Source organism: Adelges cooleyi, unplaced genomic scaffold, assembly GCF_023614345.1.
Source record: "Adelges cooleyi isolate 19-005CV unplaced genomic scaffold, UGA_ACOO_1.1 ACOO_flye_CR_arks_rails_tigmint_CR_PRNA_23, whole genome shotgun sequence".
NCBI lineage: Eukaryota > Metazoa > Arthropoda > Insecta > Hemiptera > Adelgidae > Adelges > Adelges cooleyi.
Genome location: NW_026095893.1, coordinates 9,028,995 through 9,056,805, shown reverse-complemented (window position 1 = coordinate 9,056,805; position 27,811 = coordinate 9,028,995). Strand labels below are relative to the sequence as shown.

General features: G+C 31.5%; 1 protein-coding gene across 1 annotated transcript; it reads left to right on the top strand.

Annotated features, from left to right (window-relative positions):
- The first annotated feature begins 10,267 nt into the window (after positions 1-10,267).
- LOC126835436 (vesicular acetylcholine transporter) lies at positions 10,268-20,845 on the top strand. Its single transcript, XM_050568018.1, has 2 exons — positions 10,268-10,391; positions 16,962-20,845. Exon 2 carries the CDS (start codon positions 17,045-17,047, stop codon positions 18,677-18,679), a length of 1,635 nt encoding a protein of 544 aa, XP_050423975.1. The 5' UTR covers positions 10,268-10,391; positions 16,962-17,044; the 3' UTR covers positions 18,680-20,845.
- Positions 20,846-27,811: the final 6,966 nt, after the last annotated feature.

The window sequence follows — 27,811 nt, the reverse complement described above, 5'->3', positions numbered from 1 at the left end:
AATCATTGCTGAAGAGAAGCTCGGTAAATAATAGCCTACGGATGTTCAGTTCTTCCAAACTCAATGTTAAAGGAGCTCCAAGGGAGTCGGATCAAGTGGCCTTGGCTCCGGCTTAGACTCGGGTTGTCGACACGCAAACTGATTTCATATAGTATTGCAAAAAAAATCCCAATTCACCGACATCCCCTTATCTTAACATGGAATTTTAAGCAGCGTGACAAACCACATACACTGTAATCGTCGTTAGTATAACAACAGCGAAAATGTGATTTAAAATAAATTCAATGCGTGACGTCTATTTACTAGTAAATAATTACTTTCGCCGTACTAATAGTTATTGATAACGATAAATGTCGTGAAAATAGTGAATATAACAAACGCATTGATAAGAATTGTGGATGTCGAACAATACTAAAAACGATGCAAACGTTTGAATCTCTAAAATTTAAAAGAACGGTAATTTATAATTTAATAGAAACATAAATTAGTAAATCGATTCCACTTGTCCTAGGTAAATATTAATTGATTTTAATGTTTTTTTTTAGTATTGGAAATCAAATGATTTCTATTAAAAATACAGAACGCAATAAATTTGTATTTTTTATTTATTACACAAGTTTTAACTTAATAACCTAATTTGACTTTAATGTTATTAACTTATTATTATTTTTTTAACTTCGATGCGGGGCTGAGAAGGTATTGGATTTACAATAATGTGTTTTTTTTTTTGTGTGTAAATGTAAATACATTTAACTAAATAAGTTAAATGTATAAGTTTATGCACAAAATAATATATGTGCATACTCATAAAAATTGTAATTTTAGCTGTATTAAATACATATGACTCGTACGCACTTCTTAGAATGTAATAGCGTGCCGTTTTTAAATAAAAATAAAGGAAAATGATACTTTTAAAGCGGATTTTCAATCAATAAAAAAACATAAATTTTAAACATCTAAATAAATAGGTACTTTAATTATCTATATTGAAACTCAGCATTTTTGTAAGTTTTGTAGGTAGGTATTTATGTAAAACAATCCGTCAACTAAAGATATCTAAATTCTAACTCACTAAAGACATTTGATCGTTTAGGCATTAAAATCTAAAGTTCTCTTTACAAATCAGATATTACGACGATATCCGTTTAAATTATTTTCGTTTCAAGTTTACTGCAGTCATTAATTGAAATTTGTTGGTAATACGCATTATTTATACAATTTCGTGTTTTATAATATCAGTAAACAGAGTAGTAAGGTAAGACTTTCGATTAAAATGAATGACGGGTTATGCAATATATTTTAAGTACTAGCGAATATGAAGATTTCTGTACTTTAGAGGAAGGTGACATTGCTGTTTTTTACATTGGGAACTAAGTATGTAAATATTTTACAAATTAACTATTACCTTGCACTGTGTAAATATTACATAACCAAAAGTATATAAAACTTCTTTATTTTAAGATGTATTTTATTTTTACAAAAAGATAACTAACAATATATTTTTTTTTAATTTAACGTTTTCGAAATTTGGTTTCAAAGTAATTGCTAAAAAATTAATGTAATTTTTAATTTTGATATTAAAATTATTTTGTTGTTATTTATTTTAGCCCAGGTAAATTTGTATTATGTAGATAGTTAAATTTCCAGCCAAACGAAATATTTTTTTTTTTAGACAAATGTAATTAATATTTTTTTTTAAATACTTTTTATTAGTTAAATTTTTTGCTAGATGGCATTTTTATTTATTTACTGAGTATTAGACAAATGTATTTAATGATTTTTTTTTTTATTTGTATTGTTCGAATAATCGATTGTAAATGTATTCACGACGAACCGCGATGGCACCTTAGCTCCTCAGCACACTTAGTGGAGTCCACATGTTCAAAAGATAACACTCAAGGAGCTTGAGACCGTTTAGAAATAAGCTAATGAGGTAAAGCAGTTACTCAGCGCATCCAGAACCGTAGGTATGCTAATAAGACACGGCTATGTACCGTAATAATGTATAATACATATTGTGTGTTATACAACAATAAGTTATTATTTATATATGTAATTAAATATCAATGTATGTACTACAGCTTGAACACATTATTATTGTCCGATTGAAAAAATACTTTTGAAATTAATATAATCTCGATTATATTATAGATTATTGTACTGAGTGCTCTAACAAGTGACTATCAATTAAGGAAGCATTGATAAAAAAAAATGTGTGACATAAACATGTTGAAATGTATAGATCATTAATTAAAGCATAACGTTACCGAGTACTCGATAGCCAGTTCTTGTCAAACGTTTATAGTAATATTATTTTACACCGACAGTACTCGTGTGATTTTAACTTTGATGTTTATTATTATTAGAATTACTACAAAATTTTCAGGACGCATAATAATATAGTATTGATGGATGATAGATGATATCATTAAACACTACCGATGAATCCCGGTGTCGATTGTAGCTATATCAATGCAATAATAATTACTATTACTATTATTATTATATATATATAAATACTATATTATATTATATTTTATAGTGTTACATTATGACCTTATATACTTTCGCTGCCGCCGCGGCCGTTGTTGAAACGCAATCCGTTCTATTGTGTGCCGAGTCTTGGCACAGCGAAATCGCACAAACGCAATAGTAATTGTCGCTGTTAAAAGATCTTCAAACTTCCGTGACCAATATCATGTACGCGATTTCCATCGTGGTCGCCATTCGACTGGCTTGTTTTGATTTTGTACACTCCGATTGTTATTAAACGATTTACAGCTCATAATATGATAATATGCGGTTGTGCTTGCCGTGAAATAATTATTATTGTTGCGATAAAATCCAATAAAATATATGCCGCGCATCGTTTTCTAATGCATCCATTTATACGTTTCCAACACAACGAGTGCAATAATACAATATTGTAGGTACTTAAATGTCCAATGCGCGTTACGCGGACCCGAAGGGCTTTGCGCCAACAGCCGGCAAAACTTAATTAAGAGCCCAACACAATGTATAATGTAATAACTGTTGAAGAGAAGCAGACTTGAACGGATGTCTTGACAATGATAGTTAATTATTATTGTGTAGCTTTAAATTGTTATATATCACGTGTGATAACTTCCGTGGTTAGACGGGTCAATTCTCAATGCATTACACCATCTGCAAATGCCAGCTACAGCAGACTACTACATCATTTCTCGCGGCTTACTTGCTACTAGTTTTTATAAATCATATTATAATATTTTTTTATGTTTTGCATAACGTGCATTTGAAAGCATTAAATACATAAACATACTAACATAGGCGGAGATTGGGGGTGCTTGGGGGGCTTAGCACCCCCAAAATTATCAATAGCCCCCCAATTATTTAATCACTCATCAAAGTAATAAATTTCTTAATTAATGGAGTAAAAACTAAAATTATTAATAAGAATAAATTATGAAAATTATTTCAGTTCCAAAACGGCAAAATATTATAACAATGTTTTTGATAATGTTATCATTTAATTTTAATTCAAGTGCTAAATAAAGTTATATATTTTTCAAAAAACGCAATAAGTATTGATAAAATTCAAAAGGCTCTAACCCAAAATGTATTTCCCAGCTTATTCAAATTATTTCAAGTCGCCTTGTCTTTGTCAATTAGTTCAGCTACATACGAACGCAGCTTTTCAGCTATGCGCAAAATTAAGACATGGTTACGTACTAGTATGTTGCAAGACAGGTTTAATAATTCATCCATATTGTACATTGAAAACGATTTAAATATTGATATAGAAAAAATAATTGATATATTTGGATCTAAGAATAGGTACATTGCCTTAAAATAATATGTATTTACTTAAATAATATACAAATATTTTATTATAATTATTATGATTTTTTTTATACATTTGTAATGTTATATAGTATTATATATTAATAATTTGGTAGTGTAAATCCCTTGCGGGTCATTTTAGGTAGAAAAATGCTAGCCCCCCCAAAAAATTAATGAAATCTCCGCCTATGCATACTAAACAATAATATGGAGTGGTTAACGAAGATTTTTATACATATTAATGTACATACATTTCTTTTGATACTTTGAAATTCACATGGTATAGTATTCAGTATTACTGAAAATACCTACATATAATTATATAATAAAATAGTCATGTCCTCTTAAATCTACAAATTAACCAACCTTATTTCGCACCTCAAGAGTTTCGCTTTGATATCTTCTTACTACAGTACTGGGGTTCACGTGCCTGATTTTATTTGAAAATCGTGACGGTTAATCTTAATTATATATTTTTAATTTCTTGCTTACAGAGCTTCAGGTATTCGTGTTAACATTTTCGTTTGATTAAGTTTTCCAGAAATATTTTTATGGCGCTTTTGCTGGCATAAAGTTATCACATTTCCCTTGAAAATTCATGTCACTCCTGAAAATTAATCACAATTTCTGTGTGTACTTACGTGTAATGTGTGTGTGTGTGGGCGTGCGCCTTTTTTTGAGCCACAACCCGTAAAGTAAATGTAGTAAATGGTACTATTCTGTCGCTTGTTCGGTGTAGTAAAATTGTTTTATTAAATTCGTTGTCTCGGTTTATAGGTTTAACTTTCATTACGCCTTTCCTTCCTATTCGGTTTGGCGTTCAAAAACTTGAACGGCTAACTTTATCAAAATTCTTCTTTCCACATAGGTAAAATCAAACTCCTTCTTTCTGAAAATATTAAAAAAATATAATTTTCTCATGTAGCTTGGTTATAATAATTCCGATTAGGATATCATAATAGTATTACAATTGAATCAGTAGTTAACCTATTAATTTAGGTGTTAAGCTAAAACAAATACCAATAGATACACATAATTTAGCGTTACGAAATAATCGTCAAAATGTTATTTTCAAGATTTACGTAATAGATAGGTTTTTTTAAATTTATTTTCATTTTCTCAAATAAACTCCAAAAGGATGAATTAAGTAACTATAATTGCCATAGAGGTTTTAACACAAAAACTCAGACAATAAACATACCATAAAAAGTGGCTACAAAAAATTGCATAAGAAAAGATACCCAAAGAAGGTTTTCTGATATTAGTTATTGATAAATTATGATAAACAATAATTAAAAATGGGACTACTATAGTTTCTGTCACACAAACCATTTCTTGTTGTTCTATTTTAAAAATGTACGAGAACTTTTTAAACAATCAAAATTATTATACTTAATTACAATTTCTTCTTAAAATACTTATTAATATTATATTCATTTTCTAAGACATTTTTAGAGTGTGCTGTGTGGTTAATATTACTTCCTTTAAAATACTGCACTATAGAAAACTTGAGTCATTAAGAATAAACTGTGGAAAAGCAAACCATAGATATTGTCTCTATTATTTTGTTTATAAGTTTTTATTTATACTAACTAACTATACTTTCCATAATTATAAAACTTTAGTACATTAAATTACTTTCCTTAGGCAGCAATTTTAAATTAACTCATCAGTTTAGTGCTTGAAAGAGTTGAACTCTTTTGTCATATGAAGGTACGTTTGACCGTAAACAAAAACAACATTTTTTTGGGACGATGGTACCCAGATAACGGTAGAGAAAAAGCCTTAAAAACAGTTAATAACATTATCTTTTAGTAAGATGCAAAATACATTATTTTCCTACTCGTGCTACTTGACTAGCAAGTTTCTTTTGGGAGGTAGAAGATAGCATTTTAATACTAAGACAAACCTCCGTACACTAAATTTCCTTACAAAAAAGAGTTAATATTTAAAACTAAATATAAATAAGTCCGGGTCACATTTTGAAGGAAAAAAAATTGTTAACTGTAAGAATTCCAGCCTCCTAAATTCCCCCCAAGAAATGGCATTAGTGTATAAATGCAGAGCAGCATTTTGGTTTTAAATTAAGACCAATGAAAACAAATTGTTGTTTTTATCCATATAATATATTATGTAGTATAAGTTTATTTGTATTTTGTGCGTAAACATAGGTATATTTATAGCCCTTAATTTTGAGAAATAATCACGTGAGATATCTAATGGTTTATAGTTTATAACAGCCTGTCATTTCTATTCTTCTTGCTATACTTTAGTGTAGGTATCAACGTGTCAACACTTCGCTGAGTTGTAGTTGTCACTTAGTATCATTTATTTCATTCACTTGAGTATGCTTTCAGTGTATTTATTTGGTTTCTTTGAAACTCAGATGCTATTATAAATGAGTTTCATAAATTTACAAAAACTAAAAAAAATAAGTAGTCTTGTGAAATGATTTTGTAAAAACTCATATGTACCTATCGACGTCCGTTATAAATACTAAGACGTTTAATTTGCCTTACAAATAGTAGTATATTTGCGCCTGTAATGACGATTCCTAATAAGTTTCCTTTTTGCCAAGAAATTTATAATTTTCGTACATTAAACGTTTGAAGACAAATGTATTTTATCATTTAGAAAAATAAAGGTATAAGTTTTCGATGTATAGTATTATGTTGATGAATACTAGTTTGCGTGGCATTACATTTATACTTTGCAAGGCTAATGAACGTTTTACTTGGAAACGGGTATTGCTGTAGTCTTAACATACATCTTACTTAATATATTTTATTCTCTAAAATAATTAGTATATTATGTTAAGAGGATGTCACATGTCTATAAGTTTAGTTATGAATATTGACACACGAACCGTCTTATTTTGCTTACAATAGTCGCAGTGTTAACATTTTGGAAATATTTTAAAAATTAGTATGCTCAACACTGGTTATGTGAGCAATAATAATAATTTTTTTTTTTTTAGTTAACTTATTTTTGGTTTTAGTTATCTTAATAATTAATTATTTATAAAAATGTATTGAATCGCAAAAAAAAACGCTGGTGTACGCCTAATAGTATTATTTTTATATGTCACCGGAATTTTAATGTAATTCAATACAACCACAGATAAATAACCACGGATGGTTTTAACTTAACTGAAAAATAATAAATCAATAACATCAAAATAGGCATTAGCTATGAGTTTATTTTCTATCGTTAAAAACGATTGCAGACCAACACTATTAGAGGTTATATGTTTTTAAGAATAATAATTTTAAATTTATTGAATGCTCTTTTACGGTTTAAGCAAAGATGTAAGTTTAAAAATTCGAAAATCGAAATGTCTTCATCTCCACTAAATCTTGTTTGTCGTAAATCTTCGAAGATACCGAACGCTAAAAAACTAATCGCTATTTATAGGTTATAAATTATAGCTAATGTTTTAGCAATAGCCCGCATTGTTCTTAAGTAACGCGCTAGATAGTTTAATATGTGAGCAACGTCACTTTGATGAATGTTCTTTCTCAGAAAACGTAAATACTACTAAAGGGATGTTTAATTTTCTCAAAATTTCTTTATAAAATGCTAGGTAAATTAAAAGCTCTGATAAAACACCTGTCAGAGATATTCCTTTTTATTTAAACATACACGCATACATACACACCTAACTCATATAGATATATAAAAAAAGTCGTTTGTTACAAATCGACGACATCAGTACATTTCTTAACCACGACCACTTAATATCGGCTAACACCTTTTGAGTTCTGAAAGAAACATGTAATTTACAAATTTTGTAATGCGTATTTAAATTTAAACTTATTTGTCTACAGTGAAAGTATTATTCTCTAACTATTTAATTAATAGTATTATTTTTGTGTTTTTATAAAAAAAACTGCATTCTATAATTATCACTACCTAAAGCTATTATGTTATATCAACACTTTTCTAGTCCTGAACCCAAATTGTAGTGAAAATGTGTTTGACATTTACTTTATTAATATGAAGCGATTAAATGTATTGAAACGAAACCTTTTTCAATTACGTTAAAACGGTTTTATCGTTAAGTTTCAAACCTCTTGAAAGACTATATACATAAATAACAAAATATAATGTTTACTGCGTATGTGTTCTGATAAACCTTCAAACAGCATTGTAGGTACTAAAAAAAATATTTACACACTTAATTATTACTTTAAATTAAATTAAATAACATACTATTGTTCTATTAATTTATGAGTCAAGAAGTAAATGATTAGCAGTTAAAATTCGCTAAGTACTTTTTATAGTTATTATTTGAAGAACACTTTAAAAATAATGTTTTTTTTAATGAGCTACGGGAAAAAAGTTAATTAAAAATATTTGAATATCTGTAATTTAAATATGTTTTAAGTGTATATAATAGGTACACAGCATCTCGTACAATTCAGTTTCCTACGTTTTATGAAAACAATAAATAATTAACTTAAGTGATCTTAAACTATCGTTGACATTCGATTGCAACTTATGAACATAAGCATGTCTTTTGAAATATGTTGTCTAGCATTTGTTTTTTCCAGGACCTGTATTTGGTAAATGGTATTTCGACAGGTAATTAGAATATATATTTATTTCAGTTATAATTCCTGTAAACCTATGACCTTTGCGTCCCTACTGTGCTCTTTAACTGTTATGCCCCAACCCCACTATACACAGAAAAAATACACAATTGCAACTACAATTACAGCACAGTCCAACTAAAATTATGGTTAATATAGGGACGCCATACATTTTTAGTTGGAATGACTAAATTATTAGTTAAAGCAATTATACATTTAGTTCGGCCAACTAAATGACAGGTTGGGCCGACTATTTATTTAGGTATTCCAATAAGAAATGTATTGTGAAATTTATTGTGTTTATAATTAACCATAATTTTAAGTTGAACCAACTATTTCCCGTGTGCTTTTTGTATAGATGAAACTATACTTGTCAACATTTCTAATATTGTGAGTATTCATTCGCCGAAATAGTCAATTAAAATGTCCAATTACTTTAAACACTGTCGCACTGCTTAGATTCGTCTAAGAACAATGGCAGACTATTCTTCAACGTTTAAAGATGCAGTTTTATTATTTTAGTATCTGCCAAGAACTGGAATTTTTGTAAGTACCTACATTTGTTTAATAACATGGAGTATCATTGAAACTAATTCCGAGTAGTGTAAGTACTATAATTACTTGCATAACCCGTTAAAATAGCAACGATTCGACTGTGTCTAAATTGAACATATAAACCTTTCGAGTTTTTCCCGATAATAAGTCATTATCTATAGAATACAACAGTAAAAATTGTAAGATCTTGTAATATAAATACAATATGCATAATGCAACCCTAAAAAACACATGACTATAGTGTTTTGAAACTGTGGGACTTTGCCGAAAAATTTGCTGTCCCTATGACCGAAAAACATCATTTTCCTCCATCCGCAGTCTAGTAAAAGTCTGCATTATAGGTTTGTTAAATTTATTTTCACGGTGCGAAATTGTGTCACTACGATGAGTGCCGGGCGTCCTGTAACGATTTCTAAATACACAAAAATATTGATGCGAGTGCCTAATTTTGCTTTTCGTTGTGTGTGTGTTTTTTTTACACGTTAGGGCTGCTATAATTATTATTTTGTTGACGCCTACAAAAAACGTAAATTTGCATTTTTTTTGTTGTCCTCTCTCGTCCGTGTGTTTCGTAAATAGCTGCTGCGTTATTCGGTACCTAATTTACATGCGGGGATTGGAATGCGAGCGTGGGCGGAGGAGGTGCCTTGGAATAATAAAAAAAAAAGAAGTCCGTCGGCAGTGGTAGCGGCCAAGGCGACCCAGATATCGCGGCGACGCGCGAAGGTACGCTGCGGCTTTCGGTCCTGGGCGACCTACGATTCGAGGCGGCGTCCCCCGGCGTCGGGCGGAGCGCTGGACGTCGGGCCACGCCTACGAGCGGATTCGGCGCCGCCGGCGTCCAAAGGGACCGATCGGCCGCACTGAGCGTCCGTCACGCGCCCGAGCTCGATCGCCGCGGTCGACATCACCAGCAAACCGTCATCATTAGTCGTCTCCCCCGCCACTCCGCATAAAAAAACCTTTCCCACGCCGCATTGGAATTAATATTTTATTTATTATTTTTGTCATCGTCAAGCCGAAATCGACGAATCTGCCGAACCGGCGACGATCCCCGGTGACAATATCAACAAACCATACCATAGCGTTTGCACACCGGACCGAGTCATAGCAAGTCAACGATCACAGCAAAAGGGGCCACTCGACCACGTACGTCACGAGGTGCTCTCGTTGAACGACGGCCGGTGCGGGAAACCGGAATTGCCCGGTCAAGTCTGTGCCCGGTCAAGGTGGATACGAACGCGTCTTGCGCGACGGCCGACCAGGTCGGACCGGCTGCTGAACAAGACCGCGGTATCGGCGGCGGCGTGGGAAGGCTGCACGAGGCCATAGCTTCGGTCACGTCGTCCCCGTCAAAAATAGCCACCACCATCAGGGGCTTTTGGCAAACGTCAGCGGGCCCGGCTGCTAGTTCAGTACTCGGTAAGCCCAATAACCTACATGTAATCTTATATACGTTAACGGATTTAGACATAAGACCATATGAACATAGATCTAATAGGTACAATATACTAGTATAAGAAGGTAATCTAAGAAGTGGAATTACTATAATTCCACTTGGTCGAGGGATGAAAGTACCATTTACTAAACTTCACTCGTCTTATATCATCAGTCGCGATCAGTGGTAAAGAGTAAAGGCCGTGGTCTCATAGATTTTTTGGTGGGTGGTGGTCTTCCTCTTAACCGTTGTAGGTAATAAACCATCTGTATTTTATTGTGAACAGTGGCCGAGATGGATATCAGAAGAGAAGTCGTTCTTCCTCTTCCTTTTTTTTTAAAAGGTAGTTGAATGCTATTGAGAATGATATGAGGTCATGTGGACTGCTGGTATGCGAAAGTGATAGGGTAAATTTTGTGGAGTGGAAGCTTAGCGTGGTCGACTCCAAATAATTGGGATGGAGGTGAAGGAGAAAGATTGTAGTGTGTGACTTAAATAAACGTTTTTACCAGCTCAGTTTTAAAAGAAATGTGGTTGTATGTGCAAATTGCACAGCTTTATATAATATAAAAGTTCACCTAGCCTTCGTAGCGACTAGAAAAAGATACTATAATTAACTCTTATGGTGCCAGCGTAATACTTCAACATTTCGACGAGTGCTATAATGTTATACTCGAATACTTAAGCTATAGTTTTTAATAGTTTACATATAAATGTACTAGGTGGGTCAATACCTCAGAAATCAACTTTAAAACGAATGATTTTTTCTGTCATACTATTACTTTGACAATTGTCAAGTATAAATACAATAAATTGGATGTATTTATTATTCCTAACTGCTTAGTAATAGATCATTAATTACTTATTATAACACAACATGTGTGTTATAATAAGAGATTTAGATACAAAATATGATTCATTTGAAATCATTCTTTTTTTTGTAATTCAAGGAGTGGGTGTGAATAACATACATACTGATTATCTATTTATAATATAATATAAACGAATATCTTACTAATGTATATTATACCTTAGTACATTAACATTTGTTTTTAAGAAGTAGAAAGAAAGGACTTGGGTAATTCGTTTTCTCCGAGTACTCCGTTTAATTCTATTTCTACTCGGAGACATCAACAAGCGACAAGAACGTATCATTGTTCGTATTGTTCGTTACCGTTACAAATTATTCGTTATATTGCACATATTTCTACCATTAAATAATTACTAAATTAAACTTAAGATAGAATTAGAGAAGACATATGAATAAAAGCACATAACACAGTTTCTACCGGTATTACGAGTAATACTTTAAAGACTTGTATTTCTTTCACAAACTTTTTGTTGAAATATAAACTTTCAGAAAAAAAAGAAGAACGTTTAAATAAAATAATATAAATTAAACAATAGACAGTTAATAACTCCAAATTGTATAAATCTTCCAGAGGTTTTCAACTCTTTGTACTTCACTTTTATAATAATGCCCAAGAATGATAAATATTTTCAAATATAGTGGCAACCATTCTGAATTGATAGAATTCTATTTTTATCAATATTACAAGTTTATTAAATTCTTTCTGTGTTTAAATTTCATTTTTATTCTGAAATAAACATTAAAAAGCTAGTATTTATTTTTTTACTAAAACATAATAGTTACGTTATACTATCTCCAATAACATTTTTTTTATGTTCAGTATAAAAAACAATAATCTTTTTTTGCGATAACAAGAGTTTATATTGTTATTATACGTGATTAATCCAATAGTAACAGACATTTTTTGTAATGAACATTCTTTTTTTTAATAGTTGAAGTGATTTTTTTATGTTAGATATTTTTACAAGATATTTGCCGGTTGACTAGAATCGGAAATCACTACTGTTTTATCTAAAAATGTCTACGACCAATACAATTGACTGTTGACGCATTCTTCAATTTTTTTTTACAATTCGTGGGATAGTAACCTAATTTTTGATTCGATAAAAAATGAGGGTCAATCCCCGGGATAAGGCGGGTGTCGTAGTGATCACTGGTGGAAAGCACTGTCAAGACCGCGCTTGCATTCGGCTTTAGAAATAAATAGCAGTTGTTCGACGTTGAGGGTTTTTCTCGTGGGTATTTTCCCCTGCCTCTTCTCACGCCAGCAAACTCAATTACTTCCTGTTTCTTGCTGCTCACCCTTTGTTCTGTTTAACGATAATTTTCTTTTTTAGATTCACGGAATGTATTTTTTTTATCCGAGGGCTTACCGACATTGTATTTCTTTGTGTGGTTTCTTGCTTTTTTGTTTTTACCCGTTTTACTTCAACACGTATGTCGACCGAAAAGTTAGATTTCCCCTCGACCGTAAATTATATATATATATATAAATTTTATACTATACGAGTATAGCTATTATATAGATACACACCCAAAACTACAGTAAAAAAAAATGTTCAAGAAATAATTCATTAAGTGTTATGAATAATAATAGTACGAGAAAAATACAGAAAAACCATAAAATAAACTAGTATATTATGACGGTTTGTATAGATTTTATTCTTTACAAAAATAAAAATGTTTAGATATTTAAGCTGTAGTCTATAATAACTACATAAATCGTTATCGGAACAAAGCCTACATCTTATCCGTAAGATGTAGGCTTCGATTGACGATTACCTAACTGTGAGCTTGGATTTAAAAGTTCAGTTTTAGCTGAGACTTTATGTCTCTGCTTAAGGATTAGGTGCATGATATTTTGCTTTCCAATTTACTATATTCGTCAAATAAAACGTTTGATGTCAGTGCTTAGTTCAGTAAAATACTTAACAGTGAAACTTCTTTAGCCCTAAATGTAAATACCACGTTTTTACTTATGCTACGATAAGGCATTATAGATATAACTATTTCGATTCCACTGGCTCTAACTTTAAATTAGCGTATAATGAATTTCAAACATATTACCTAGACAATATTCGATATCACTGAAAGTTTGAATAATTGAGATCATAAATTAGTTTTATACCCTTGTATGTAACACTAGCGAGCATAGGTTTTAGTGATTAAAAACGGAGTATAATACAATTCATTAAAAGTTCGATTTAATGCTTTACAAACAAATATTTCATTACACTCAAATGTTTTTTTAATATTTTACTAATGAATGAAATAAGTTTTGCGCCTCAGTTTGAATAATAAAACGGGTCGTAAAACTCTTATGTGTGTGCACCGTTTTTGTCAATGGGGGGTGGAAATAATGATGTGGAAAGATAGAGTTGAAGTTAAGTGTATACGGTCACGGCATATTCCAAAGAAATTGGACATGCGACAAGGGTTGTAAACCTCTAACCCTCATCGTCTATCCCGTTCTCTTTTCGTGATATTGTTGTTATTACTATGACGAAAAAAGGGGGTTGATTAGGTACGGTTTGTTCCGAGGCCACCACGCCGTCATTAATTGTACAAACAAACCATACGGCGCCGGTGCATGAACACTATTGCTTGAGTACCTAAGCGGTGCCCCATATAATAATATAGTGTCGTCGCAACGTTACACCGTTATCCTTTAACGTAGCTGAATGCTAAACGGATAATAAATTAGTAACTGTATCTTCTAGCGGTAGATGCAATACACTAAAGTACACTTCCATAAGTTACAAATACTTTCAAATAGCAGCTCATTGCATTCTTATGCACCAAGCACAGCCATATTATACAATATACTCTACTTCTTCTTCAAGTTCCTGGAGGTAACTTAGGCCGATTGTTTCAAAATAAACTTCCTTCCACTATACACCCTATTTCCTAACGTATATTTAAATACATCTAATTGTTCCTTGAATATGAAATAAAAATATTCGCCGTATAATATGCGAAATCAAAAACATTGATTTATATTGACTTTCTTCAATTAAAACTAATAAATATAACTACTATATGCGAACTACTATAATTCAAAACAAAAATATTTTCTAAAGCATTGAAATCACACACATGCCAAAGTTAGTATGGTCGTTAATCACAAAGCAGTAGGTAAGGAAATTTTACTCCTGCATATTAAAATATACTGTCAACTAATACCGTAGAAGTACGGTATTAAATTTTAATTTTGACAAAGTCTATTTAACTTTGTAAAAATGAAAAGATGATAACGATTTTTCTTTTCAAATATTTTAAGCTGTATATCAATAATTTAAAACTGAGGCATCTCCTTGATCTCTGAAGTTTGAGTGAAACATGTTTGTTAACACTAAATACATTTTTCTTAATAATGTACATTTTTTAAATTAAATGACTGGTGGTAAGTTAAATAAAATAAAGCTCATAAAGTAAAAAACTTTTTAATATAATAAGTTTGTGATTAAAATTAATACTATATAAAACGATGATGAAATATTGTACAATATATTTTAATACAATTTACTTGGAATAGTAAACTTGGAAAAGTAAGGTTTCAAACTAAAATATCTTACGTTATTCCGTACATCGAGTACAACGTATATTGTAATACCGGTTGCATATAAAAACACAAGAGCAATTTCAAAAAGGAAGTGAAAAGCTTAATTTAGTTTTTTAAATAATTTTAGGAATAAATTATATTGAATTTGTACGCACGACATAAAATATATTTGTTCAATGCGTTTCGTAAAATCCACCCCTTTATTTCACTTTGTATACGTATATAAACATAATATATATAAATAAATGTTCTATACAATTTTTCAGCTCAATACAGAACAGTTTCCATACACACATTTTTTTTTCAATCAAAAAATGTAAATATAATAGGTTCAAATATTAATCAATTTCCCCTATTTAATGATACTAAATAAATATATTTTTTAAAATATGAATTGCACACTTAAATAGGAAAACTATAAAATTTAAATAAACACTCAAACAATTTTTAATAAATATTTTTAGCTTCAATATTATATTATAAATGTAGATTTTTATTGAAGCTCTTATTTTGATTCATAAATACATAATCGTTTTATATATTAGAACATACAATACATATTTTACAGATCGCAGATATGAAATGATAAGTTCACTATTAACAAGAAAACAATTCTAGTATTAGTACGTTTTAAGTGACTTTTGATAAAGTCTACTGTCTAGTGCTACATCCGTTATTGACATTGAACTCCTCTCTAATAGCAAAAAACATAGCATTGAACTCATTTGAATTTGTTGTAATGTCAAATGAATCTACATTGAGCGTTTGTACACCAGGATTATTGACACCCGAACCCTATAAAATGAACCAACCATACTAGGAGGGTTGCTCCCCAATCAATGTGTACTGTGACCGGTTAATTAGCAAATTGCATCATTAAAAATAATGAGACATAGGGTGGTCGGATGTCTTTATAGACTTGGGTAGAATGTTTGTGGGGGACCAGAATAAACACAGGATATATTGCTTGCAAAAATAATGAAATGTAAATAATAATATTGACATAGCTTATACAAATAAATATAAATATATCTGTTTTTTTAGCAATAACCATATTATCAGAATCAGAAAAAGATAAAATAAGTTATTTATTTTAATAATATTAATTAAAATACTATACTATCTTTATTTTTAAACTAATATTATTACGGATAACCTATTTATTTACTATTATAGGTTACTTTGTAGTATTCTTATTGAATATCAATAATAAAAAACCAAATTTCATAATAATTCATTATTTCAAAAATGTTATAAACTTCGAAATTGTTACTCATTAAATTCCTGCTCATCGTTCGTCTAAGCCGTCCAAAATTGTGGAATTTTACAAATATAAAATTATTTTAATGTATGATGTAAAAGTCTAATCATTTATGCAGCCAACGCTTATAATGGTCAGTGATAAAAGAAAGCCAAATATGTACACTCTTCTAAATTATAAGTAAAATTGTCTTTAAAAACATCTGAAAATAAAAAAAGGTATCAACTAAATCATGAATTATCATTAAATTGTTCACGCTGTAACTTAATAATATGTAGCGTTGGGTCGATTTGTTCCGTTTTGAAGCGACGCGTAATTTATTTTTTGAAATGTAAAAGAGTTTTATATCGCCGGGAGGCTAAGCGTGCAAATGACAGACCCTTCAATGACAGTTTTGTTACTTTAAACAAACTCGGACCCTCGGGGTCTAACGTCTTTATTAATTATATCATTCCTTTTATGCCGTAGATTAACACAGGTAACAGTTTAGTAACGTCTTTTCTTTATATGATATTTTGAATAATATAATAGTAATATATGTGATAACGTTAATATTATATTTTCTTTCAAACATAACATTTATAATATTTATAAAATAAAGGGCGGGGTAATGAAATGAGCGATTTTCGTATACAAATACATTGGTGAATCGCTCGTTTCATTGCCCCACCCGTTGTATTATACATGTGTATTCAAGTCTTTCTCACAGCAAAGGTTTCAAGCCATAATATGAATGTGCGTGTTTCGAACTTCCCATGATGGATTTCACACCTTTGCAATGAGATACACTCATTAGTTTTTTTTCCAAATAATATTTTACAAAGTTTTTCTAACGTTTATTTTGTATCTTTTTGTTAAAGGTCTGGGATCAATCATGGTGAGTTCTACTGTCGTTGCATCGGGGGAGATGACCGTGTAATGTAAGTTTACTATAAAGTCAACCATGGAATCAACAGGAAATCCCCTGATACGTGGCTGGGAAGCTATAGGTACTTTTAAAGTACCTTTAATCAATCTTGAAGTAAACGAACTCAAAGAAATACTATGGGAGAAGATCCAAGAACCGGTAATTCAAAGAAGACTGATCCTAGTAATCGTGTCTATAGCACTACTGCTGGACAACATGCTGTACATGGTTATCGTACCTATTATACCAGATTATCTAAGGTATGTGGGAGCCTGGGGAGATATGCCTGTGGGTGTAAATTTCACGGAAGATCCAGTACCGACTATGGATCATCATGGACAAGATTCTGCTACTGGAGTATTGTTCGCATCAAAAGCTATTGTGCAGCTTATGGTGAATCCATTTTCTGGTGCACTTATTGATCGCATTGGCTATGACATTCCGATGATGATTGGTTTATCAATAATGTTTCTGTCCACATCAATATTTGCATGTGGAAGAAGTTATTCTGTTCTCTTTATCGCTAGAAGTCTTCAAGGAGTAGGCTCGGCATTTGCTGACACGTCGGGTTTAGCAATGATTGCAGACAGATTCACTGAAGAAAACGAAAGAGCTCAAGCTTTGGGTATTGCATTAGCGTTCATCAGTTTCGGCTGTCTTGTTGCCCCACCTTTTGGAGGTGCTTTATATCAATTTGCGGGCAAAGAAATACCATTTCTTATTCTAGCGTTTGTCTGCTTAGTCGATGGTCTTATGTTGCTTCTTGTAATGAAACCAATAAAACAACAATTAAAAGAGCAAAAACATTTGAAAAAAGTGCCGACTATTCCGATTTGGAAACTATTTATGGACCCCTATATAGCAGTGTGTTCGGGAGCTTTAATGATGTCTAATGTAGCACTCGCGTTTTTAGAACCTACTATATCCCTGTGGATGGAAGATCACATTACTCACGATAACTGGAAGATGGGAATGATATGGCTACCGGCGTTTTTCCCGCATGTTTTTGGTGTAATACTGACAGTAAAACTATCGAAACTGTACCCCAACTATCAATGGCTGATGGTGGCTGTTGGCTTATCCCTAGAAGGCTTAAGTTGTTTAATAATACCTTTCTCAAGCTCCTACAAAGTTCTAATGATCCCAATATGTGTTATATGTTTTGGGATAGCTTTAGTAGATACCGCCATACTGCCTACTCTTGGATACATAGTAGATGTACGCTATGTTTCTGTTTACGGTAGTATATATGCAATAGCAGACATTTCGTACTCGTTAGCTTACGCTATAGGGCCTATAGTAGCCGGTGAAGTAGTAGAAATGATTGGCTTCACATGGTTAAACATCATCATAGCTGTTTCAAATTTGGCATACGCGCCTGCGTTGATGAGACTGAGAAATATTTATGACTTTAAACCATTCCAAAATGAAGCAAACATTTTAATGGCTGATCCACCTGACAAAGAATATCAGACATATGCCATGCAGGAACAACCGATATCGGTTAACAACGAATATTCAAGGATGAGTGGACAACGGGAAACGGATATTGATGGTCATGTAGCAATCGAAAACGAAAATGCTACATTTCATCAACCTCAAGAGACCAATCCATTTAGGAGACCATCACAATCTACGCAAGATAGAAATCCGTTTAGACAACCTCGTTGAAATTGTTAATTCGGTAAGATAATTTATTTAAACTTAGAAAACGTGGATTCAAAAATATGCATTACCCGAAAACGAGTTAAATGTAATCTTTAAGCAATATTTTGTTATTATAAATTAAACAATATTTATGTTTCCAATTTTTAATGGATAATTCAATAACAATGATTATTATAATTATTGTATCTTTTAAACTTTTAAATAAATGAAACTATTACGTTTAGGCTACTATTTGGAACCAAGCATAGTATTTCGGAAAATAATATTCAAATTAAGGTAACGATCGAATTGTATTCATTTCATTTTAATACTTAGATCTCAGTTAAATATTGTGTCTATCTGTAAGTCACATGACATTGGATATGTTAAAGATAAAAGATATTAAGAAATTAAAAAAAATAAAACAAACACGAACAATGAAACAGTCATAACCTAATTAGTAGGTATCATTATTTAATTAAACTTAAAAAATAATAGTTATCATTGAATTCTGGTTAATAGGAGCTCAATTATAACTTAAAATATATCGATGAAAGAAAGAAGTCAATTGACTAATGATAATGACAAACTATTAGTCTTTAAAGCATTCAATTATTTATTGTAACTCAAACATATCTTTTTAAAAAAAAACTGAGCTTACTTTGTTAGCTTTGTTTTACAGCAAATAAAAATTAGACTAAAATATAAATTTATTATTCGTGCGTATAGCAAGAATATCCTTAGTTATAAATGAAATATCAGTATAACTCTAGTATTAAGTAATTAGTTTAATTATTATTAGTTAAATTATATTTGACCATAAGATATTTTATCTTGGGCGCCCACCAAAACATATCGCACACATATCAATAAATTGTAAGTTGTACATAAATTAGAACTTCTAATTTAGAAGTACTCATTTATTAACATGTATAAACATTTTTTTTTTATTATCATTATTTTGTATACAAGTACATTAAGTTAATTATTATATTATTTACACTTGAACGTGTAAACAACCAAGATCATATACATATCATGAAATAAAGTTCGATACATATCATTGTACGAAATTATATTTATCTTAAGGACTGTAGTATGATAAGTAAATATAGCTTTAAGAATAATGATTAATAGTAGTAAATACAATATTAATGTATGCCGTGAATGGTCGGTGACAACAAAAACCGTATTTTATTGTTGAGGTCCCATTGAATATCAATTGAACTGTGTTATTTTACTTTAAGATTAATCTATATAACTTAGTTAAGCGTTTTATTTTCAGTTATAAACATCGTTCTTATTAGTTAATCCCATAGAATTGTAGTTATTTAATCTTGTATTAGATATTGTTGATGTTTTGTGTAAGTTGTTTTACAAAAACAACCTCTATAATTTATTATGAAATTTATATAATTTCCATACATTTTCGGTTGATTCAAACGAAATATCATTTGTTTAAAATTCAAACTTTAAAACATCGTTACCAAGTTTTTTAGTTGTATTTATTTTTATTTATTAAAACTAAAATATTTATAATTATTGTTTTTTTAACTGTTTTTTAATTATGTTCGATGTTAAACAAATACATGCCAATTAATTAATAGTATATTGATATATTATATTTACTTGAAGCATACACGAATACTAATCATATTATATCTATAATGTAGAGCTACTATATTTCCCATTTCTCTAATATTATAAGGGAAAATATCTTAAATAATTATTATACAAATAATTGTTTTGTTCTTATTACTATTATGGTTTCATAATTTAAAATACTAAACTTTTTTGAGTCCACTAGCTGTAAAATTGGTTAAGACTAAATTACCACGATTTTTAAAATATGTAAAAAACAAATAAAGTAATCATTTGTTCGTAAAAATATTAACAAATATAACTATTATTTTAGTCTATTTGTATACAAATATACTCATAATGTATGTTGCTTCGCCATTTTAAAATTATAAGTGTATTTATTAGATATGGAGAACAGTTAATAATAAAACTTGGTTAAGCTATCGATTTTGGTAAAAAGTGAACATTTTACATTTCGCAACTGGTCAAGTTATATGTAGACTACTATACACTTTTATCTTTGTACAAGTAAAATTACTTTAGTTGTTATTTAATCTTGTTGACATTTATAATCATTTCGTTTAATAAAAATAACAGTTATTAATATAACTATGTGTATTTTTTTATGAATATAATAGTGAATATCAACATAATTACATTATATAGGACATGAATAATACAAGTGGTATACAAGTTTAAATTTCAACCAATTTGACTTGGGTATCACCAAAAATAATTATAAGTACTGTCATGATTTATTAACTAAAGACTTAAGTACTTGCCATAAAGTGTAGTTTAAAAAAAAAAAGGAATAAATAAATAACATTCTAATGAACGGTAATATTTTTAACAAAATGTAAACATACTAGGTGTACCTAATTAGTTTTAATTACAAACAGCTTAATAGGCTAACAGCATAACAGATATACAAATCATGATTTGTCAAATCATGACAAATCATAATTTTATTTGTCATGTCAATATAACTGATGCATATGCAGGTGAATGATTATTCAACAGTACAGCTTCGGACATAATACGAAGTAAACAAGTTTTTATTACATTTTGGCGTGTGCGTTATCCTGTATATATTATTTTATAAACCCCTGACAGACGTATTAAATATTTACGTCCCTTGCACAACAAAAGTCCCCAAGGAAAAGCTTAACGGCGTTTCCATCAGTTCTTTTGAATATTTTAACGTATTCGATCGGTTCTCGGGTAACATTATACAACTGGCTGCTACGTTTTATATATTCGCTCTCACACGTTGAATGCTTTTACTTCTTGAAGCAATCCAAAAGTACGTTCTCCAATGTGCATGGTGGAACGGTCCACTCCCTTCGACTAACATATTATTATGCGCTGTAAATTATTTAGGTCTAAAAAACATATCTTATTATAAAAGCGAAAAAAATAACAAATGTCCTGAAGTTTCAATAGATATTCATCTAGGATTCCTTTCTTCGTTGTTTTGCAACTTCTCGGAATGTCTCTACTGATACCTATACAAATACCTATACTTTTAAGTGTTTTAAATTCATTCAATCGGACAAGTATTATTTTTCGTCCAATTCGAAAATTAGTCATTAAGTGAAAACAGTGATTAAGTTTGGTGTACCGCCTAATACCCAATAATCGGAAGTAGTTCAAACAAACTGGAAACTAGTTATTTGATTAAGTAGATCAAACGTGGATAGTATGTTATTGTGAAAGGGTTACAGACACGTGGATACACATGCAAAGGGAGTCATTACTTTGAGCAATTTGACCCGGGTATGAGGGCATGTAAACCGGAACCAAAACTCAAAACTGAAGAGGTTTCGTTTTTCTTTTAAGAGTGCAGCCGTCGCGACGGCTGATGTTTAGTAAAGAAAAAGATGTAAAAATTCAACGAACACTAAACTATATTGTATGTCAGTTCAAAAGTCTATAGGATTTAATCATCTGATAGTCTCCCCTCGCCCATCATCGACGTCAAAGAAGCATTTCGCATAGGACCAACGTCACCGTCAAACACTTATAGCTCGACCTTTGTACAAGGGTACCTAAGGATAACGAGGAGAGAGTCAGCCGACTTTCAATAACAGTATAGATTTTTTTTTTCAATACGTAGCCCTACGACCCCTTCATACTCACGTGCCTTTCTGTTGATAAATTGTTATTATTGTCATTGAAGTGGGCACTGTAAGTACGACGATTCTTTTAATTGAAATTTTGCAGCTGAAGTGGCTTAAACGTATTCACAGGAAATACTTTTTTGCTGAGCACGAAGACTGAGTGTTCCACTAATAATAATAAAAATTAGTATCACAGTAATATGTACCAACATACCCTTTACAACCAGAATGGGGAGCACCTTCGCAAAATACTAAGAAAAAAACATTGTAGAGCTTTGCCAATTTATTGTTAGTAACTGAATTTTTTAGTTTTTTTAGATTATAATATTATACATAAAAAGTGTAACCGCATTATCATAGTTTGCTAACTACAGAAGATACCGAGAAAAACAGGTTGATTTCGTCAGTTTCCAAATAATTTAATAATTTATATAAAAAATAATCATTATTTACAAAAAAATAAGAATTAGTGACTTCAAAAATACTGCATTTTTCAAATAATATTTTACAAACATTTTAACTCGAATAACCAGTTTTTAAAGAAGTATTGGCTTTTTAATTAACAATGGTAATGTTTTATGTTAGAGACTATCTTATGTAAGCGTATCTTATGTTGAGCCTTTAAGGCCTGTTAAGACTAAAGCTACACGATGATAATGAATTTAAGAATGCAAAAACTAAAGTAAAAATCCGAGTTACTTAAATTTATTTAAAATGTTCGTGTTAACACTTAAATGTAATATATTGACAAATATATGATATTCATTATAAGGACCCTTTTAATTTGTAGTTAAAAAACAGGGTTTGCACGAATGAATACTGTAGAGTGTAGAGTATGGTAGTATTAAATTTACCGCGTAACAATTTTTGATAGATCGAATATTCTAAATAGTTCTAGAAATACTAGAATATTCGAGATATCTATGATTTTTAAAGTTTAGGTTTTTAGTATTTTTTTGATAAATTATTATTTTTAGTGAGTCGTCGAAAATTTAAAAACACTTAAGCACACATAGTTTTACTGTTTACTGTGAAAATTTGATGATTTTACAATGCCAAGTTGCTTTGGTTTTAATTCACACGAGACTATTTTGAAAGAAAAAAGTTTTAATTTTTGTCTATAGAAATGACAATCAATAAAAAAATCCTCATTACTGTCAAAGTACATGGGTCATTTCACCAATAGTGGTACATTCTTGTCCGTGATAAATTATGAGTCATTATCATTATTTTTGTCATCTCATAAAAATTGTCCATTTAAGGTATTCGGATCAACAAAATGTGTCAATCACAATCATTGATATATTACCATAACATAACTAAAAAATTATTTAATAGCCATTTCTTTACACCCTTTGCTTTTTCCAAGGTTATGGCTGACCTTTTAAAGTCATTCCTGTCATAGTGATAGGTCGTTTGAAAAATCGACATTGAAATGGTATGACAGCATTATCTACTTAAGGATGATTTTTAGAAAAATACCATTCAGTCAACAGTAAACTACGAAAGTCAAATTTTAGGTTTGTCCCTCACTATATTGATACCTCACTCCCCTGTTAAGTTTAGAATTTGGCAATTAGTTTAAGATGGCTTGAGAAATAGTTGTTTGCATATAGTAGTGGGCAACCTTTACATTTCCCCCAAAAGCAACCATAGCGTTGACTTTGTCTGGGAAGTAGTTTATTATTATCAACAAAAACGTTGGCATACGGTGAGTTTACGGTAAAAAATACAATTAATCATAAGTCACGTCACGTAAGTAATTTTATCCTAAATGTACATTAAAATAAGCGTTATCAGACAAACGATCCGTTTCATTAATATTCAATTTTTCATTCCCAAAACAACCTAGTTAATCGCATTTTTCATGGAAATTCTCACTCCCCTTGATTTGGGCTTATGGGTTTATAAGGTAAATGTAAAAACAAAAAGTTTCTATGAAGACCTTTATTGGATTTTGAACTTTGAAGAGAAAAAAGAGGATAGTTAGAACATTTTTATTTAAATTTCAAATTTGTTTGCAAAATTTCAGTATTTAAAGTGAACACTTTTTGCGATATGACACGTATACTACATTTTAAGTTTAAAATAAAGATTTTATAAAAAAAAAATCTTTTAGAATTTACTCCTTAATAAGTGGACGTGTAGCGCCCTTTAACGAATTTAAAATTGTAACCAAAAACATCTATACTAACCACTCATTATTTAATACATTAGTTATACTATTATCTATGATCTATTTCAAGACAAGTTTGGAAAACGACATTATCCGTGTTACCCTGTAATACAAGTTGTACGCCATATATAAACAGACCAACCGCAATAATATTGCACACGCTATTATAAAGGACCTAAATCAATGCCAGAATTTAGATTAATAAAATGGTGCCGTGCGGCGGGGGTCGTGGAAAGCGTTGATCCAGGCGGTGACACGGGATGGAACACTTGGCGGGGGGTTGATGAATAGCGTGGTAGAGCCCGTTCCCCTTTCTCTGCCCCTCATGGTAATCCTAGTGCGATGTTGTATGTGCAAGAACGGGACGGTGGGCCACCACGGTTAGCTTTGCAGCACGCGTTTTGGATTAACAGGGGATTTACTCTGTGGCAGCACGGACACCAGTCTACCAGTGAGCTCTGCACCACATACTTGCGTCACCAATTCTTGGGCACAAAAAGAGCTTGAACAATGAAATAATCATATTAAAAGAAACCTTTCCAGGCTACTTATTTGTTCAATAAGGTTTGTGACAGATACCATAGCTTCTGTGTATCTAATATAATAGTACAGTACCTAATGCCACGGTGGATGTTGAGCGGTACGAACAGCAGTTAAATAGAACCGTTTCTCTCATTTTTGCAATCTACTACTTTGAGTATTACTAGGGTTTTCGAAAAATAATAGCACGGGTCAACGCGAAGGACACAAAGCCGAAAGGATAACATAAAGAATGCAATCACATATCTGTCATAGGTTTTTATGAATTCGTAGGGTATCAGGGTACATCTTATTCGTGTTCAACAATGTGTACTTATTCTTTTACACTTATTGAACAAAATGGTAAGAATAATGTACAATCTCCCCTATTTCAGTTTTCTTTGGTTTGATTTTATAACAAATGTTATAATAAATTAATGATGATACGAGTATTTTAATGCAATATATAACTTTGTAGTTATTCGAATCTTACATATTTTAAATATGAACGTATCCTAATACTATTTTGACTTTTAAAAAAAATGTTGATTTGAAACCCATTTATTAAAAAATTATGTTTATTTGTCTGCATCTTATGTTTAGTTTAAATGTCGGGATTAAAATTAAAAAACGCCCATTTCAATAAAAAAACAATTGGGTATTGCGACAGTCTTTTGGGTTACACTAAAAATCTAAAAATATTTGCGATTTCAAACGATTTCCATCTTAATATTATATTACATTAATGTATGCTTGTATTTAATTGATGTATATTCCACGGGTCACAGTACATCTTAATATCAAACTTATCTCTGAGGGCTTCATAAGCCATATAAACCTAAAACCGAGGTGCATACCTAGTAGATATATAAAACAGGTTAATGGTTATTGTTTCAGAACTATTATTACTCTATGTAACCCATACAGTCCATTTTCGAAGCACAATACTAAAAGGGACACAATATTTTATGATGTGAAATAACGTGCCATTTAAAAGCCTAATGTCCATTTTGGATTTTTTTTTGTTTTGGTCGTTTTTCTCCCGCTAAAAGTCCTAATCCCCAACGAATCATTGCCACCATGCGGATCCGTTATTATGGTATAATTTTACGAAAGTTCCATATCCCCAACACCGATCCCCCAGGGTTAGAGGGGCAAAAGCGTTTTTACAGCCGTAGCGAAGTACCTTGTCCTTCGTCCCGCCGGTGTGTACGCAAATCCCGAGGGAGCCGCAGGGGTAACTTATCGTATATATAACGTCAGTTCCACTTCCCTTCAACCTCGTTCGCGTTTGTTTGTTTTCCATCTTAAAACATTTGAACAACAAACATTACGGTTTCCTGAAAAAGACAGAGTCTGACGTTATTTTAGCTTCGATGCGGTGTTATACCACTTTTTCAAGCGTAGTTGGGGTACTTAAGGGCCTGGAAATTAGACGGAAGAGATCTATAATATATAAAATGATCTCAAAATTCTGTAGTCAAACTATTTTTTTTTTTATTACTCAAGGAAAAACCAAAAAAAGAAGAAAAACCACTGTCGCGAAGTATTAGATGTCCAGGTTGCTATAATGTATAGCTATTCTTAACATAAAAACATTTTCATTATGTTGTTGATTTGCTCATTGGTAATAACGACGATGAATTATTAAGAAAGACTATTGATTAGGAATGATCGTCATCATATCATATAATATTCATAATAATGTTATGCGTATTGTCAATACTCCCGAATAACTTACAGCCATGGTCTACCAACAATAAGTTTATGAAACACGATTCGTTATTTAGGTTAGAAAACAGCCGAACCTAGTTGATCTCTCGTTATAAGAATATACTCGCAGAGAGCTTTGTACAGGGTTTTTCTTTTTTTGCTTGGGCTTGCGCCAAATTACGTTTGGCGTACAGAGCGGAGAGGAAAAGAGCGGTGGGGGTATGTGCAACGGAGTTAAGAGACGGGGTAAAAGAAGTAAAAGAAAAAAACGTGTCGAAAGTAATTTAGAAAAACGAAGGGCGAGTGTGTGCGTCCGGGGAAATGGCACAGCAAATGGGCTACACGACTACGACAACGCCCTATGCCGATATGTGTGTGTGTGTGTGTAAGACTAGCAGGTCGGTGTTGACGACGAAGAGGGATGGGTCTGAGTCAGAGAGAACTAATCAGCCGGTTACTTTGCGCCGGAGGGGACAAATCGCCACCGGCACCGCCGCACACGTATTCGTGACCTCCGACCGGCCGCGGCGGAGTGATTGATGTGCGGCCGGAAGTAAGACGTTTTTATTTCAGAAAAAAAAAATATACCACCTGATTCCCACCGGTGGTAGTAAAGAGCGAACAGACCGCCCAGGAGAAGAGAGACACGAGAAGCGCGTTGCTCCCTTACTCGACGTACATGTATATACAGCCGCGCGATGCTGGCGTTGGTCGGTAAGCAAATGGCCCATTAACCGGAAATAGAAACCGTAACGGGCCTTCCGGTTTTTATCGCTCCGGGTGATTTTATGCGGATTTGTTTGAAGACGGGCGGGACGACCACCGTCGTTACAATAAAAACATCCTTTGTCTTAATGCATTTCGCCAGAAGACACAACGCGCCGGCGAAATACAGATGTAATTGAGCCCATATACCGAGATTTATCTTGACAATAAAAATGTATAATACACAACGTTATCGCGATATAATATTTTATGTGTCTCTCTGCTATATTTTTTATTCGTTCATGGTACTCTATCAAATAATGATATTATAAGCGATCCGAT

Excerpts from the sequence above, each read along its gene's own strand:
- LOC126835436 (XM_050568018.1), top strand. The coding sequence starts at position 17,045 with ATGGAATCAACAGGAAATCCCCTGATACGTGGCTGGGAAGCTATAGGT.